The sequence below is a fragment of the Canis lupus genome, chromosome 3 (assembly GCF_011100685.1).
Source record: "Canis lupus familiaris isolate Mischka breed German Shepherd chromosome 3, alternate assembly UU_Cfam_GSD_1.0, whole genome shotgun sequence".
Taxonomy (NCBI): domain Eukaryota; kingdom Metazoa; phylum Chordata; class Mammalia; order Carnivora; family Canidae; genus Canis; species Canis lupus.
In genome coordinates, this window is record NC_049224.1 from 48,419,806 (window position 1) to 48,438,760 (window position 18,955).

At 45.1% G+C, this 18,955-nt stretch overlaps 1 protein-coding gene across 2 annotated transcripts in view; it reads right to left on the minus strand.

Annotated features, from left to right (window-relative positions):
- Positions 1–219: 219 nt before the first annotated feature.
- Positions 220–18,955, minus strand: part of SLCO3A1 (solute carrier organic anion transporter family member 3A1) — a 303,094-nt gene continuing 284,358 nt past the window's right edge. Inside the window, exons 10-11 of one of the 2 annotated variants that reach the window (XM_038532752.1) lie at positions 9,524–9,766; positions 220–897 (exon numbers count right to left, since the gene is read on the minus strand). In XM_038532752.1, the coding sequence (XP_038388680.1) occupies positions 815–897; positions 9,524–9,766 (326 nt within the window). In that variant the 3' untranslated portion in view covers positions 220–814. Of the gene's footprint in view, positions 898–6,501; positions 9,767–18,955 lie in introns of those variants that run through there. The other variant, XM_038532751.1, reaches the window with a different exon arrangement.

Here is an 18,955-nt window from a genome sequence, read left to right on the forward strand (position 1 = left end):
GTCTGCTTACTTGCTCAACGCCACACCAGCATCAAGCAATGGGGTGAGGATTTGAAGCCAGGAACTATTTTGGCTCCAAAGCCTGTGCTCTTTTAAATGCCTCAAAGCCCACAAATCTACATCTACAGCCAGAAACACTCCCCAAAAGAATCTTTTAAGATCATTCTACCCAAAAACACAAGAGAAAAAGATAATAGAGATTACAGCATGAGACAAAGAAAGAATTAAAATAGTGCTTTTAATATAATTTTCAGCAAATGTACAGTATGTACTTTACATCACATATTTCTAAACTGCTCATCTGGAAAATATAAGCTGCAAAAATACAGAATACCACACTCAAAATCTATTGAGTATGTGCTTTTTTTTGTCCCTTCTTGAAACAGGGTCATTTTTACCACTCCCCACCCCCACCCCATTGTAATCCAGCCTCAGCTGCTTTTGTTAAGAGCTGCTGGAGCCCTCCGTCAGAGTAGTCTGGAGAGGGGGGATTTCTAAAGCATGTCAGCAGGACATCCCCACAGGAGCCAAGGGAGGGATGGACCAAAGGGAAATTGCACACCTGGTCAACATTACTGTTTAGCAACCCAGGAAATAGCCTACTGCAGGGGTTTGGAGGACTCCTGACCACAGACACCTCCTCAGTCCTCATCACAGGCCTACGCTTGGGGCCTCAAAGGACCACACACTGGCTGGATAATCCACACAGGGACCCTTGGGTTCTTGGGCAGGGCAGAGCACTCTAAGTCAAGCCTGCGAGGTCTGTGGATAGTGGCGGGCTGTTCTCTGGAGGAGGAGGATGAGGGCCAGGCCCTCAGCTTCTCACAAAGGAGTCTTCTGAAGGTGAATGTGACTCGGGGCAGGTTTTCTCAGTCTCAATGTCTTGGTACTCTGTGCCTAAAAGGGGAGGAGGGAAGAAGAGCCAAGAGGAAAAAGAGATCGGTCTTTTCTGGTTTTCCTACTTTTTTTTTTTTCTTAAGGCTTATTATAATACCATCAGGGCTTTTCAGTGAAATGGACAAGAGCAGAAGTCATGCAAGGAAATACTGGGTTTTGCTCCATGTAACCCCAAGGAGCCAGATTCCAAGCCCAGAGACCTTTGTGAAGGCCACATCTTTCTGAGAAGCACATTTATCTATGTATCTATACCAACACTCAACTAGATGTTTCTTCTATGGGAATGAATAAGATGTATCCCAGTCATTAACTTGTCCTCATCTTATATAAATCACCAGTGACAGGCCTTGTGTTCTGGGACTCCAAGTGTCACTGCAATCTCTGTTGAAGATGTGGCTGAGTGCCAGAGAACACCCACCAGCATCATAATGTCATGCTTTCTCCTCCAGCATCCTGGACACTTGGTTTTCTTTTCAGCCACAGTATGCACCACATGCTGAGTCAATCTCCTCACTGGAGCAAGGTTTTTAAGCCTGTGCCACACTTCCAAAATAGATGCTGTGGCTTCATTTAAAAGGCATTAAAAACCCAGCTAGTCCTTGTAATGATTTACAAGCTGGGTAGGTCTCATCGAGCATGACATGCAGCTCTGCTGTTCGGTGATAGGCATAGTGGGGCTATACAAGTCCCCACTCATTTACTGGTCCTCTTTGGACTCCGATTCAGTGGTAGAAAAGGTGTGGAAATGTCACTCTTTTCCTCAAGATTTTGCAGCTGTAGTCTGGCTTATAGGAGGCAGCCCATGTGCTCAGGGCAGTTTGGAGCATCCTTCCTCCACTTTTGTGAGGATCAAGTTCTTGTGGTCTTGGCAGGGGGTAAGGGGTGGTGGTGGTGGTGGGGTTCTGCTGGAAGCCTGTGGAACAGGGGGTTGGGGAGGGTAGGACAGAAGCAAGAGCTGGGGTTGGTTAATAGAAGTGTCCAGAATGAATAAGAGGATCATGAGTGGCCAGAACACTTCTACCCATGTGGCTAAGGTGGAAGAAGGAAGGAGAAGTGTATTTAAAGGTCTCTAATGTTTAATTATTAAGGTAAAAAAGTTTTTCATTTTAGATTCCATGCCTGAAGGCAAAATTTTGCAGAGGTTCTCATCTCTGGCTCTTGGCTCATTTCTCTGTGAAACAGAGATTTCTGTAGGGGTTTTCCCAAGAGTAGATGCTCTGCTGGCCTCATCAGAGCTTCGTAAGAGGCAGATTTGTGCTCTCATTTTGGTGGAGATGCGGTGTAGAAAGAGCACTGGTTCAGGAGTCAGACAGACCTGGCATTGGCTCCTGGTGGCCTTTCTAACTAGTTGTTAGTCTTGAGAGGCTTGGGTTTACCAAACCAGTTTCCTGATCTATAAAAGTGGAAAAAATTAGACTTACCTTTACCTGGTGTAAAGCTGCTGGGTGTATTACCTGGGACTGTCCCTTATGGGACCTGGCAAGTGGTAGCAGGCTGTTACATGTGAGCTTCCCAGCCCCCTTCTCCTTTGATGTGCTGGACTAATCTATGTGTTAGCTGGGTTCCTTTTGTAATGCGACTTCCTACATTGCATACTTCCAATTCATCTTATGTCCTTAGATTATAAAATTGAACAGTTTTGACAAACATATCTCCGTGAGAGCTATCTTCTATTAAGTAGCATGAACTTAAGAAAAATATTATTTTGGGGGAATTTTAATGGGATGGCAAGATGTCAACCTACAGAATGTTAAACCTCCGGAAAATTTACCGTTCCATTTGCTCATAGGAGAAGAACATAATCACTTTGCCTTATGGAAAAATATTCAGAATTTATGCTAATTATCAACTACTGATTGTTGGCCTGAGTCATTAATGCAAAAATAGAAGCATCAAGAAACTGTGTTCCTAAAAGCCTAATATCTGATATAGAGAAAGACATATCCAACCTGTGACCAGTGTCAGGGTGTCTGAAAGTCCTGGGCCAGAGCCAAAATCCTGAGGTTGATGTTGAGAACCATGGCGGTGCCTGGTGGAATGTCTGGGGTCTCCCCACTGAAGCCGATGACCAGCACTGAGGAATGCCTCCCTGGCATGTCACAATGTAGGAGAGCGGGAGAATCTGTTTCCTTTTACCTGTCCGCTTCTGGTAGAACACCCTATAGAGACTGGGCTCTGTGGTTAAGACTGGGAACAACACAGGAAGAACCAAAGTCCCCGGAAGACAGCTGTCGTGGTGTCCTGGTGATTCTATTAGGGGGCACGTGAGAATGGGTGGGACCCACAGTCCATTTGAGCAGGGGTCTTTCTGATGAGGCGGTCCTTATGGGTGGGGAGCGGTGTCTCACATCTTGCCCAGTATGCAGGGGGTACCCGTAAAGGCTAAGATCACAGGCTTTGGATTCATGGACCTGGGTTTGAATCCCAGCGGTTTCTCCTGGTCCTGAGCCGATTCTGAAAGCCCTCCCTGCCTCGTTTTCCTCTCCTATACACTGATGCTAATAACAGTTCCTACCTCACAGAGCTATTGTTGAGATTAAATGAGCTAACACATGTAAGAAGCTGGTTCACAGTAAGTGCTTGGTAAATGTTAGCTACTATTATTAGTTGTTAATAGTGCTTACCAATTCCGCTGGCATATCTACTAGTTTCATAGTGCTAAGAGTTTGTGTTGGTGGAAGGGATGTGAAATACTATTTGAATCCTTTTTTTTTTTTTTTTACTCATTCCTACATTTCCTCCACCCATCCCCATTTCATCGCATAACAGGACAATTACTATGGTAGAACTATGGAGTATCAGAGCTTGGAAGGGCCTGGAGATCAGATCATGTAGCTCAAATTCCTCTCAGTCCATAGAGAGAAAGATGATGTTGCCTTCAATTATAAACCCTGACAGTCATGGGGTACTTACCTCATTCTTGGAAAATGGGATACTCGCATTAGATTCCCATGGGCAGTAACGTCAGGGCTGATGGACAACCAGCTGCAGGACCCCTCCTACACGTGACTTAGCCCATGCTAGAGCAGCCTTAGCTGCTGGAGCCCCCTGCCCCCCCCCCCCCAATCCCCAAACATGCTGTACTGCTTCAGAGCTCAGCACCCTACTGCCCTCGGCCACTGTCTTTGTAAGAAAAGCTTTATTGGAACACAGCCCATGCATTTGTTTACACATGAGCTGCTTTCATGCCACAACAGAGTTGAGTGCTTGTGACAGACTCTGTAGGACCCTCAAAGCCTTAAAATGCTTACCACCTAGCTCTTTACAGGTTTGTCAACTTGTTCCAGTGGCCCTCTCAGGAGAGGTGACCTCCTACCCCCTCTCCCTGGCAGACACGCACTGCTCTTTAGTTCTTGGTTCTAGACCTATGCCTCTCTCTCAAACCTTCCTGATTCTCGATGCCAGGAGGCTGAACTTTCCACCACCATGAATCAGCCCTCCTTGGGCCCAGTCAGAGCCGGGCTCTTAATATTATTATTCTATTGCTTTTGTTTGTGGTCAGGTCTGTCTCATTGAACTGTGAGCTCTTGGAGGATGGAACCATGTCTTTTTCATCTTTGCTGCTGGTCCAGGGCCTGGCATATTACCAGAATCTTAATAAAGGAACGAGTGCATAAATGCACTCGAGAAATTTTATAGAAATTATTTTTATATAAATTATCAAGCTTGTACAATATATCCCCAAATGGCACTAACCCTGCCAAGGGAAATCATGCTACCCATGTGGATGGTCCCCGAGAGGCAGGAGTTCTGTCCCTGTCTCCAGAGCAATCACATATCTCTGAGGTACAGGAGACTCTTTGCTTTTCTGAATTTCCCATTTTAGGCCATTCAACTCCTGTCCTTTCTGACATGACCACCAGGCACTCTGAGATCACCTACAAATGGAGAAAAGGGGGGGGGGGTGGCTGGCTATGTGCAGGCAGTGTAGTTTCCAGTGTTACCTTGAGCATCAGGCCCTGTAAGAGGCATCTGAACAGAAATAGCTTCTTGCATATTCAATTGGTTAAGGATTCTTCTGTTTTGAGAATTTGTGAGCAACCATATCCCCCAGGGGTGCTGGGTCTGAAGGCTATCATTCAGGGCTAGTTAACTGCTCGAAGAGATTAGGTCCTTGCACCTGTTCAGAACTCAAGAATTTGGACTGAGTTGGAAGTGATGGTATAATGAACAAGGAGGAAGGGCAGAGGGAGGAGGAGGAGGACTATGTTTATGTTCCACACTAATTAATTTTCCAGGCTGAACTTAATTTTTGCTAGCACCTTCTCTTGGAAAACGTGGCATCTAGTAAGTATTTGACCTGGATTCTAACTTAAAGGGAAACACAGCTTATGGCTGAATGGGGGCTGAGGGAGAGGGCAGTGGGACACACTCAGCAATCAAGCCCTCACTGTGTGTCTGGAACTTTCTCCTGAGCCATCAAAATAATCAGATAAAAAGAGCACAAGAAAGCAAATATTTCTCTGTGGGGCTGAACGACTACTGGCCTGGTTTTCTTCCTTTGTCTAAACCAAACCAAATACACAAACAACTCTGGAGTGGAACGCTACCAAACCGTAACAGAAGTTTATCCATCCTCCTCCCTCTGCTCTTGACTATAGGATTTCTCTACATTGACCTTTATTGCTTAACACTGCTGAGAAGTGCTTAACACGGCTGCCCTGACTGGGTGGAGAAGAGATCATACTCATGAAGGCCTGAATAGCAGGCGGCGGGAAAGCAGCCCTGCAGGTTACAGAAGGTTTGTCAACTTGTTGACAGCAGCCAGCGACTACTTTTCCTCAGAGGGTTTCTCTGTGAGCGTGTATATGTGTGTGTGTGTGTGTATATATAATATATATATATATATATATTTTGTTCTCCATTCCACATGTTCCTCAATGAATGGTCTGCTCTAGAAGTACAGAAGATAATCCATTAGGAACCATGGTTAAAACTTTTTACTGAGAAAATGCCTCAGGAGTGGTATGGTGGTCATCCTAGGGACTGGGTGGTTGCCCATGTATGGAATGTTTCTGCAGGTCACCTGAGAGGGAAAGACTTCTCTTGCTCCTTCATTAGCTGTGAGGAAAGCCTGTATGCTGTGGCCTTCTGAAGTGGTAGGTTTCCCTGGGGAAGGGATGGGAAATCTTGACATGTCCAAGTAAGGGGTCATCCTTGAAGATAGGGAAGGGGATTAAATCAGTGATCTAACTGTATAAACACTACTTTAAAATGTATAGGCCTAACTTTAAAAATCACTAGAAGAAGCCATTCTACTCTAAGTTGGTGAGAGAAAAAAGTGATTTTTATGGAGAAGCACACTCTTTCCTGTGTGGAAGACATTAACAAGTCTGTCAAAGGATTCCTTAGAAGCTCTTGACTTACCCTTATTATTTTGCCTAAGCACTACTGGAAAACTCCTTAGGGGGGATACGGAGAGGAGGTCTCTCTTGCTCCTTCATTAGCTGTGAGGAAAGCCCACATGCTGTGGCCTTCTGGAGTGGCAGTGTCCCCAGGGTGCCTTGATGCTTCCCAGCCTTCCTCGGTGGAGGCGTGAAGGAGGGAGCAAGGCTGCTGGTCCTCCCTGACAGCACACACCAAACTCCATACCTCAGAGAGAAATCTACTTTTACAAAATGTGTTTACTTCATATACAGGACTAACATCGGTCAAAAAACTTCTTGGTCTACATGTAGGAGTTACAAAAAAAATCTGTCAAAAGTTGCAGCAAAGAGAGAGACTTTTTCATCCATCTCTGGGTCAGTTCAACTAAGATGGTGGAGGAGTTAGGAGCAGAAGAGAGAGAGAAGCTGTGTTCACCTTCTAGGTTTATTCTATCCCTTACATTTTTGTTGTAAGGCCCATGTAGCTCTTGCCAGGACATCTTTTCATTCAGAATACCACTCAAAACCAAACAAATAACCAAGGAGCTGGATCTAATGTTGTAGATACAACAGTTCTTTGTAGCACAAAAGGAAACCTAACACCAGACTGGGTTTTCTGTTCTGTAAGTAGGAAAGAAATTAAAACTCTAAAAGGTGACACACCACAGTTTAGAGCCATGTTGAAATTGGGGGCTTTCAGTTCATATCCAATTGTTGACAAAACTGAGCCCTGGAGGTGTTTTCCTTTTTCATCTCAACATTTCATTCATCTTAAAATTTCAGAGGAAAAAAAAAAATCCAAAATGCAAAGAGTTTTCAAAAAACTTTCTTTTTAAAGCAAATGGCCCCATGAAAGCACGAGGTCATCGGGCCTCACTGTGTGTGTACTGAGTTTGGAGAGCTATGCAGAGGGCAGTGGCCTATTAGCAACACATTTTAAAACACAACTCACCCCAAACCTGTACAGAACAGTTTCAAAGCCTTAGGAGCGACAGAGAATACATATTTTATGAGTTGGTTGGAGAACAATCCTGCCTTTTTCTAGTTAACACATTGAGGAGTGTCCCTATGTCCACGGACAAGGACAGACTAAGAGGAAACACATGAAGGGTGTTTTTGGAAGAATCCTGTCCCAGGCAGCTGATCACGGTGGGCCCGCACCACGACACGTTGTCCTTGCTTGGTGGTGCTTTCTCAAGTTTCGGGCTGTCACTCAAAATGCCCCATTTACAGGTTGAGAAATTTGGCACACAACGAGCCCACTCTTCTCCCCACTCTTTGCATTTCTGATTCTTCTGTTGCCCTCTGTGTGAACTGCAAATCTGTGTCTTTCGTGAAAAGACAAACCAACCAACAACCCTTGAGATCTTTCCCAGGGCCATGAGTGGCCTGGACAAAGGTCATGGAGGAGACATGAAAGGGCCTTAACAGAGCCACGTGGGTGCACACGCAGGCTCTCACTAAGCTCCGCCCCCTTATGGGAATGGTCTTATGAGGCAGAGACTCCTGCCTCCGAGAGGCCTCTCCCAAGATTCTTATCTCCAACTGCTGGAGGGTCAGCCACTTTCAAAACACAGACGAGGCCTCTTTGTTCAAGTCTGACCCTGAAAACAGTGACATTTTAATGCATCAGACCTGCGGTGGCTTCTACAACCCTGTGGGTCTATTCACCATCACAGACCCCACAAACCGATCAACAGCTCATGCCAGGGACTGTTCCTTCTCTTGCCTATCCCCAGAGGCACTGTGCCCATCCACACAACCCACATCTAAGCGTGTCTCCTCCACGGGCTGAAAAGAACGCTTCTCGGAATGTGAAGCATGAATATAAAAGGGCTTCCCATGACAGTGATCACTGAATCATGGGGAATAAAGCCAGAAGGCGAATTTGCAATTCATCACATTATCCCCTGTTGTCTCAAATGTGATTCTTTTAAAGGCAGGCTGCATAGACACTCTTAAAGCATTTTTTTCTTCATGTAGCACATGGTATATTCTTGTTTGCGCAGAATATCCGAATGAGGATAAAACGATAAAAAAAATTACAATAGATTAATGCATCCCTTGAATCACATTATATTTTTGGTGCATTAAAAAAAGGAGGAAAAGAGAAAGAAAGCAACCAGCATAATAAACTCAGCCTAGAGAAATGTGTTAGTGATTGAAGGGTTAACACGGATTTTAGAAGTGGTTAAAAATAGTATTAGAGGATTATACATACAACAGTTTGAAATTCATATGCATTGCGGTTTTTTCTTTTAAAAATGGCAAAATGTTTGGCAAATGTAAGCAAATGACTTGGACTGTGTGGGTTTCACCGGCTCTGAGAGAAGTCGGTCATAGCCAGGCGAGGCCCACTGCTTCCTGAGGTCACTCTGCGGGGCTGGGGGGTGCTGTGGGGGGAGGGAAGGTGCCACCCCACCCCCCATGCCCGGCTCCCCCCTGGGGCCCTCAGTCTTGAACATGAACATGGAGCTGGTGAGAGATGCCAACTACAGACTCCAGCACGGATCACCCATTAGCATCGCTGAGAGAACTCTGGGGCCTTGAACCACATGCAGACTGGGTGAGTCGTCTACACAATGACCCATATTGCAAAAGTGAGAGGAGGGAACACCCGCTCCTGCGACTTGCGTGCCCCCCACCCTCGCGTGGAGGGGGCAGGTGGCACAGGGTGTGTCGCTAGTGCTTATCCTGGCAATGTTGTCAACTTGTGTTTTTTAGTAGACTTTTAAAAAAATTTGTATGTGTATGTATATCCAGAAAGGTCCATCCTCCAAGCGGGCCACCATTAGTTCCCTGAATTTGGCAGTGCCTGTTGCTTGCAGCTGTCGGCATCCCGAAAAAAACCACGAGGTGCCTTCAAAGAGTAGACTCTGGGCCCAGCAGGTCGCACGCCAGACACGCGATCCCATGTTCTCCTTATTCTGAATCCTGTCTGGCTCTGATTTTGAGAAAGAGGACAAGGGCTGTGTTGTGTGTGTTGTGTGTGTGTGTGTGTGTGCGCGTGTGTAGGTGTGTGTCTCTGTACTGAGTTTTGCTTTTTTTTTTTTTGAAACTTTTTCTTTTTTTAGGAAAAATGACCCTTTGATTCCTAATACAGAGTTCAACCTCCTTTCGTCACTATAAAACGGACTCCATGTTTTCACACCACTCATGATCTTCAAGGTTATAGATAAATTTTGTCCTATGGGTCTGGCTTGCGGGCACAGGGTCCCTCCCCAGATTGTCTAGGGTCAGAGTAGAGGCAAAGAACTCACTGGTGCTCAGCCCGCCCTCGTGGTTTTTGATGTAGCGTTTATAGTTTTTCCTCAGGCACTGCCACGTGGTTGTGTAGAGGACAAAGGCGGAGGACTTCAGAACGATGGCGATGCTGACATACAGGTATCTGTAGGCCACGTTGTCATACAGGACACAGGCGCCTTGCTCCCCGCAGAACGTGCTCCAGAACAGGCAGGTGGAGTCAATGCCGGCCCCAAAGATGAGGGGAGGGGGAATGAAGCCTGCGAGAGGGGAAGAAACACGTCACATTCATGCTCTGGCCTCTCCCCATCCATACGCATGCACTGCTCTCTTGACAGGACCACCGGGCTAGGGGGTCCCGCTGGGCTCCTGACTCCATGGCACAGGGCTGGAAAGACTGGAGTCCAAACTCCAGTTCTGCTCAAACCTGTGCCCAGTTGTCAAGTCCCCCTGGGCTGTTATTTTCTCATCGCAAAATGGGGATAATATCACTCCTGCTGAGACTGCTCAGAAGACTGACCAAATAAAGCCATGGAAAGCATTTAGAAGGACACCTAGAACACAAACCAGATGAATGACAGCTGCTACTAGTCTCATCTGCTGACAGGCTGAGAAGGAAAAAGCTGGTCTTCTCTGGAGAGACCATTCCTCGTGTTGAAGCAGTGAAACCTCATCGAGGGAAATGCAAGGAGGTAGTGCACTCCGTGTATCGTGTTCCTGCACAGTGCTTCCATGGCTATGTGTGTGAGTGGAGGGAGCAGGGACCGGAAGGGACCAGAAGTTGAACAGGAGTACACTTTACCTTATGTATAGACACACACGTGTATACATGCATGCACGTGTGTAAAATGCACAGATAAATGTGTATGCATCCATCATTTAAGATGAAAAATATCTGCATGCAAGCTAACAATTTCCCTTCCCCTAGACATCACCACTGTATTGAATTCTTCTCATTCTGAGCTGAGAACCAGTTTTAAAACCTTCACCATGGAGTATTCCACATGCTTCCAACCAATGATCAAAAATGGCAGAGGGGATGAGAACTACTCTCCTTAACTCAGGTCTGTGTTTCTGGCCCTTGTCCAAGCCCGAAGGTCATCAGTCCTGGCTGCACATTTATAATCATCCAAGGTGTTCCATCCTAGAACAATTAAATTAGAATGTTTGGTGTGTGGCCGGGTCATTGGCATTGTGAAAGCATCTCCTGGTGATTCTGGCCATTGGGAGGGAGAGGGGGAGGGTGGGGGAAGCGTTTCATCCGTACTATGGGAAATCAGTAGATGGCCCATTAATACAAATTAATTGCCTCACACTAAAAGTATTCCCAAGACCAGAATGTGGTGCCAATCACATTCAGGGAGAGCCCTCAGGGCAGAACATGGAAGCAGGTGCCAAGAGATCTGAGATCCCAGTCCTGAGGTAGCCTGCGAGCTGGATGATATTTCTAGGGTCAGCCCTGGAGTATCAGTTGCACTTTGTGAATCTGAAGTGATGAGATATAGATCCTTCGCCCGGGAAAGTACATCTACCCCCCCCAAAAAATCACACCATGTTTCAGGGGGTTCATGGACCCCTGAAGTCCATTCATGATCACCAGAATGAGAACACCTGTGTCATCCATGCTGCAGACCCTCCTTTCGGATGGACCCTCCGAGGGCAGCCAGGGAGGGAAAGGACTTACTGAGGAAAACAGCCCTTCCTTTGTTTTAAGGACAGGCTCAGAAGGGCTGAGAGAGGGACCGCACTGTCCCATCAGTCCTAATGAGGTTGGCCGAGCTCCTGGCTCTCCAGATGCCTCAGCACTTAGCCTAGCCTTAGCACTCCTCAGCTCTGTCCCATGTTAGCCTGCAGAGAAACCCTGAGAAGGAATTTTAGTTGGAAACCTCATTAAACTGCCCAAGCAGCTCGATTCAACAAGTAAACTCCAGGCTCAAAATCCTGCAGTCAGCTTCCAGGTCTGCCTGGGCCCACCCCATGGAAAGTCCTCATAAGAAGGCTGCCCCAGGATCCAAGGCCTTCCTCACCAACCAGTGGGTACTCTCCCACCCCCCACCCCCAACAAATGCCTTTCTTCATTTAACTCAAAAGGAGCCCCCTGGGCTAACTGCTCTGACAACCACATAGGAGAAACTAAGTCACACTCCACATTATTTAAGTAAAGAAATGGAGAACTGGAGCCAATTTATATTGATGACTTAGGAAAAAGAACAAATCTGTTTCTCGGGCCCAATGGGATTGTGTGAATCCATTCACCTATTTCTCTGGATTTTAGGAGACTGTGATAGCCCCTCCCTCCTCTTCTGCCTTTCCTGAGGTCACTTTGTCCTAGCCTTCCCATTCATCACCAGGCCATGGGGATGCCAAGACCTGGATACCTCTGGCAACAGCTCTGCCATGGGAAGGGAGTGACAGCACAGAGGCCCCTCGCTCCTCAATGCAAAAGGGCTGAAAGAGTCACAAACACATCCACACTGGGCAAATGTGGTCCTATTTTCAACACATTGGAGGAGATTTGCAACATAAAGGAGTCATTATTTAATACCTGCTTGGACCAAAATAGCCCTCTAAATTGCCAATATGCAACTCCTTCATAGATCTGTATCTGAGTGAGGGTTTTTTAAATATTGTGTTATCTTTAAAGTAGGGCATCCTTCTTTGTGTTAACGTGTCAATTTTATCCTGCCTCCTGTCAAGCTCTATTACCAGATGACACAGCCCTGGAAGGAGTCAGAAAAAGCCTTCAAACTAGAAAAAGTTTTTTCATATTTTGGAGAACCTTTGTGATAGGGAAGAAAGAACCTTTGAGTCAAAAGCCTTAGGGGCAAGTCACTTCATTCCTTGGTGCCTCAGTTTCCTAATCTTTAAAATGGAGCTAATACTGAGCACCTAGCCAGGGTCAAGGCGAGCATTGGTACAGATGAAGTGTTATGCGCAGGTCTGGTCCTTCCACCTGGCCAGAGCTTCTGGCACCTGATTTATGTTATACAGGGGATTTGGGGTAACACTTTAGAATAAAGTCCAGGTTCAATACTTTCAGTATAACTGTTATGAGGTTCCTTTTCTATATGAAAAAAAATATTGGCTTTTCCATGGAATACATCTTTTTCCTTTATAGGGACTTAAATTCTTCCCTAAAAGGGGGCTCTGGCTCTCAGGTGTGCAGAGAATACTAGAGAGGAAGAACAGACTGGATCTCATTCATCAGAGGTCATTCTAGCACACGCCTGATTAGTCACAGCAGGGAGTTCCACCTGATGGCTAATTCTCACGTGCAGGCACTCATCATTCTGTTTATCACTCAGGTAGACCAAACAAACCCGTCCCTGCAGGATCCTGCCTCCCCAGACACCAATGGGAGACTGTGGTGGTAGTTAATGAAGGGAAACCTCCTTAAAATGGAACAGGGAGGACAGAAGGGGGAGCCATATAACAAGAACAACTCAACTGTCAATTACAGACCCCCAACAGGGAAAGGTACACATTGTATCTCCTACAAGAAATGGACTACCCCAGCCACTGGCCATAAGAGCTGGTCTTCACCCTCAACTCCTGCTTTTCTCCAATAGACTTTCATTCAGAACCCCTCCCGACCTCTTGATTCTTCTCCATAAAGTAACCTTCCTCTCCTTTATGAACTTGCCTATGGTTTTGCTGTAGCTTACATATCCGGAACTGCAATTCTATTTATTATTGTTGATTTTTTTTTTTTTTGCTGGTAAAATAATGGGATTTTTAAGGTTAACACTATTTAGCGATCAGAGTGAGATCCAGAGAGAACCTGCACCAGCTCCATGAGCAAACTAGGGCTGGCACCCTCAGAGCCATGTGAGCTACTTTTCTGCTGACCTTAGACTTTGAAGGTAAGTTTTCTTCTGGATATCAAGCTCCACTCTGGGTTTTGAGCTCTCCAGACTTTATTCGAGATCTGTTTTAAGGCTTTGTTCTGAGAGCACTCATTTGGCCTTTGGTAGGATTCCTTTTGGAACTGGAATGTTGCTGTTGAAAAACTGCACTGTTTAGGAAATTTTTGTTTCTCTAAAGAACAAACCTCTAAGAAATGGGGTCCCAGCCTCAAAATGCTTTAGAGGGTGCTGTCCGCCTTCTGGGACCCCAAATGGTTTTATGTTGAAAAGCTGTAGTCTCTCTTCACATGCATTTCTAACTAAATGGACCAACTTCACCAAAAGAAATTTTCAATTTTAGTGGGGAACCCTTCCATTTCCTAAATTTACTTTTCTCAAAACTGAATTGGACAGGCCTGATTCTAAAATTGTCTACTGAATGGGATGCCTATATTGATTGCTATTTTTGAAGCTTCCAAACGTTGTCAGAAATCTGAAATTTATACTAGCTGCATCAAAGGAAACAGGGCGGCTGAGCCCACTTTCCCCCTTCCCTGTTCTCTTGGTCTCAGAATGTATGGCAGCCTCCTGGCTCAGGTACAGCCTCTGAGGCCATTTCCCTTATTGGCTCACCTTCTCTTTCCCTCTGAAGGAACGCCTCGCTCCTCTCCCTAATAAGCCCCACATTTCTTATGTTCCCTGGAATAAGGTCAAATTGTGAGCCAGTTAAAGAGTTTCCCAAAGTGACTGAGGACTCCTGTAAGGTGTGCTGAAGAATTTAACAGAGTTATTAAAATTTACCAACCTGGTTTCTCAGATTTATATTAGTCCACGTGCTTATTGCCGAGGGCCAGGTGAAACAATGGATGGAACTAGCCCAATGGGAACATCCTGAAGGGGATTTAGAGAAAACAGACCCCTAGCTTTTGGCAGGATGCTAGAACACTTGCTGGAAAGCTCCACTAAGCAATTATGGTAGCTTTGGAACAAAATTCAGATTTGCACACAAAAGCCTGGTGAACCTGTTCATAACTATTACAATCAACTCCAAATTGTCTTTTTTTAAATAAAGATTTTATTTATTTATTTATTTATTTATTTATTTATTTTATTTATGAGAGACACACACACACACACACAGAGGTAGAGACACAGGCAGAGAGAGAAGCAGGCTCCACTCAGGGAGCCCAATGTGGGACTCGATACCAGGACTCCAGGATCATGCCCTGCGCCAAAGGCAGGCACTCAACCGCTGAGCCACCCAGGCATCCCCCAAATTGTCTTTAAAGAAGATTCTGGTCTTCCTTTAGATGTAGAATCCACCTGGGTAGCACTGAACTCAATTTATTATTATTACTATTATTATTACTATTATTATATTATTATTATTATTATTATTATTATTATTATTATTGAAATGGAGTACATGAAAATCCCAAGAAGTCTTCCCCACTCAGCACAGAGCCCAATGTGGGGCTCGGTCTCACAACCCTGAGCCAAAATCTAGAATTGGGACACTCAACCTCCTGAGCCATCCAGGTGCCCTGGTATTTCTTTTTTAGTTAAAAGGACCAGGATGGAATGGGACTACCCATGCCAGATTTAATTTGGCAAGCCAGCTCACTTGCACCCTAGATGAGTCATCCAAAAAGTACTAAAATTCTTAATCTTTAATGCTGGCAACCGAACATCTCTAAACAAAACTAACCCTCCCCTAATTTCCGTTATTACTGCCAAGGGCCAGGACTGTGGAAAAAGATGGTTACAAACTTAAGAGCTCCAGGCACCTGCAGCCTTCTATCTGGCCTTTGTGATATCCTCCTAATTCCCAGTGTCGGGGCTCTGAGGAACTACACCGGTTCTTCCCAGTCTTCTTGCCTGATCAGTTCAGAGAAATCGCTCTCCAGATTGGGAATGAATCTCTTTGTCTTTATCGACACCAGAGCTAAACTCTCATTGCTCAATACCCCAGCCTTGGATATGAAACCAGTTCAAATAGTGGAGGTCTTTAATAAACCTCAATAGCTCCCAGTCTCCAAACCCTATTCCCCCTTGTTTAGGCCTGCTAATACTCACCCTTTTCTCCTTATTTATTGGGCTGAGATTTCTTAGAAAAATATTGTGCCAGAATTTCTCCCAAAGAACCTGACAGTAGTAATCAAAATAGCCAACCAGGCGAATTAAATGACCCTTCCGCACCATTACTTGCTCTGACTGTGCCAGCACTATAGCAAAGTCTGGAAACGCCAACCATTTGCCCCTATTGAATCAGCTACCCTCCTTTTTATGGGTAAGATCTTCAGTTGATATTGGCAGAATCCAGAGTATACATCCCATCAAGGTTCGAATAGATCCCTCAAAACCTCTCTCCAGAAGTAATCAATACCTTATAAATAAAAAAATCCTTCAAGGCATCAAGTGCATAAAGAAGATTACAGGGCCCAAGGCCTTATTAGCTCCTGAACTAGTTCCTGTAGTATCCCTATTTTACTCTTGAGAAAACCCAGTGGCTGAGGATAAAAGTTTGTTCATGACCTCAAAGCAATAAATAACATTGGTGTCCCTTGGTACCTGGTAATTCCCAACCCCCATACACTACTGGCATCCATTCCCACTCAAAGCAAATTTTCACTGTAGTTGATCTATGCATTTTTCAGTATCCTAGTTGATAAGGAGAGTGAATATCTTTTTGATTGTACCTGGACAGTAATGCCCCAGGGGTTACACAGAGAACTTCTTTTTAGTTTTCACAAGCCTTAGAAGTCAATTTGGATGATGTCAGTTACAATACAGAGAGGATTTCCTTCTTTGTTCCCTTTTTCAAGCTTTTCTTTTTTTAAGAGAGCGCGCGCATGCACACGCACGCGCGCACACACACACACACACACACACACAGGGTGTGGAGCCTGACATAGGGCTCAACCTCACAGCCCTGAGATCATGACCTGAGGCAAAATCAAGAGTTGGACGCTTAACCGACTGAGCTACCCAGGTCCCCCCCACCCCCTTTCTCAAACTTCTTTACAGAAAACAGCATCTACTTGCTTAAAACTTTTGGCCTTGAAGAGACATAGGGAAATTGCACCTTTGACAGAGCACCAGATTTCAGAACAAGGACTACATTTGAATCCAGGTAGTTTTTAGCATCTAGAACCTCCCCAAACCTAAAACTAAGCACCACTTAGCGAGGCTTTTGTGGACTGGCTAGCTACTGTTGAAATTAGATTTCAAGCTGTTCTCCAACCTCCATATGCTTTACTAAAAACTGACAAACCTGACCCTATTATTTGTAAAGATCAGGAAGGCACAGCTTTTGAGACTTTAAAGAAAAGCCTAATAAAGCCCCTTATCCTCAGACATCCTAATGATCAACTTCTCCTGTTTATATGGGAGAGGGGAGGGAATGCCCTTTGAGCACCCACCCAAAACATGAGACATCAACCCCTAGGGTATTGGGGCCAACAGTATGCCCCTGTGGCACACGGATATCCCCCTGCCTCAGGGCCATTCCTTCTACTGCCCATTTAGTGAAGGCCAGAGGACCCCCTCTAAACATCCTTGTGCCCCTGTAGCAGAGGCCCGAGTCCTGAATTCTCCTTACTCCATACTTGGCAGGAGGATGTCACAGGAGGTGAGGCAACTGGCTGCCAACTGTTCCTCATACAACCTTTTCACTGCAATAACCTTCACCTGCTCTTCTCCCCCTTCCTGGACCACACCTAACACAGCTGCTTAATGCTGACAGATCATGGTTCGACTCCTGTGACCATGTACAGGAAAGTCCTCTAACCCATGTAGTTTTCTCATGGTTTACTGATGGTGTTCTTATTTAAAGGATAAAGATGGTAAATATGATGGGTACATTATTGCAATTCCTTTTGAAGTCACCAAGGCAGTCTTTTTATCTTTGACTACTTTGGCCCAATAGGCTGAGCTATATGGTCTTTCAGGTTTGTAGCTTAGCAAGGGTAAAATCGCCAACATTTCAATTGACAGTCCAGTTCGCCTTTGGGGTAGCTCATGGCTTTAGAATATTATTAAGGTTCCTGGGCATTCCAGACTTGGCCCCCTCAGAGGCCAAAGGAAAACACCTTGCTGATCTTTCCACCAAAAATGTTGCTTATAGGGAAACCAATAGCCAAACCTCTTTCATGGTCCAAAGGGATGTTCTCACAAATGATCATTTGGAAAAACTGAACAGTGATACCCAATAGTTGGTCCCAGAAAAGGAAAAACAGTATTAGAAATCTAGTAATTGTTGGTTCAGCAAAAAGAACTCTGCTTTGGACTAACTAACCAACCCCATCAGAAATTCTAAAATTCCCACTACTTACTTGCACATGTATTAAACCACTGGTCTGACAAAAAGATATTTCCTCACCAATATTGGTTCATAAATGCTAAGAAGACCAAAAAAATGCATGCCTCACTTGCACACCTATACAAAACACAATGCAGGGAAACCCATCTGCATTGCTGTAGGATGCTTTCAATTACCTAATGGGCCATTTTAGGTTTGGCAGCTGAATTTCCTACAGTTTCCCCCATCTCACATTTATAGGTAAGTTTTAGTCATGGGTTTGTAGATTTTCTCACTGGACTGAACCTTTCCCTTGCAGACAGGCTACTGCTTCTTGTGTGACTAAAATTCTGTTAGAAGAAATTATTCCTACCTGGGGAACGCCTCTCAAACTTCAGTGAACCTATTGACCTATTGGGTGCTTTGAAGAGTCTGTACTATTTGGCCAGTTTCAGAGCATTCTCATTGTGCATCCCATCCTCAATCCTCACAGTTATTTGGGAGTACTAATGGTGCTATCAACACTCAACTGGCAAAGTAGAGACCCTCCCAAGACCTTGGCTGAAAGCACTACACTTTGCTTTCTGAGCCTCAGATCCACCCCCACTGGGATAGTCACAGGATATCCAATGCGCTGGGCCCTGCCTCCTTTTGTAAAAACTCTCCAGCCAGTCTTAGAGGTTAACTTGCTTCAGGTAACACAGTCCTTACCTGCTGACCTAAATCTCATGATGTTTAGCAGAACTAATTTACTTTGAGATTTGCAAACCACTGGCCTTGAGGAGGGGAGGACCAGAACTTTGCCAGGCCATAGAAGCCAGTAAGACTCTCTGAAGCAACCTCGGCTTTCTGATTAGCCTAGCAATCTTTTAAGAAAATGTTTTTCTTTTTAGGTCACGCAAGTGATTTTACTGACTTCCCTCTATGTAAGCTGTAGGCCTTGCCCTTGCCCTCGTAGAACACAGTACTCCTGCTCATCACAAAACAAGAACTGGACCCCCGGCACTGAGATGATATTTGTGGCTCGCAGCATTGTGTCTGCATGTGATGTGGAGAAATGTTGCAGGCCATGGTACTCCCTTTGCTGATGACCCTAAACCCCTTTAAAAACCTCTGGACCAGATAGAAACCTCAGTGATGGCTTTTGGACAAGAGCCTGCCTTCTTCCCAGGTGGCCAGCCTCCTGAATAAAGCCCATATTCCTTTCCAATCACAAACTCATCTCTTTGAGTATCTCTTGAGTGATGGGAAGCCCAACTGGGTTTCGTAAGACTTTAACCCATCATTTATAAGATATACTTCAA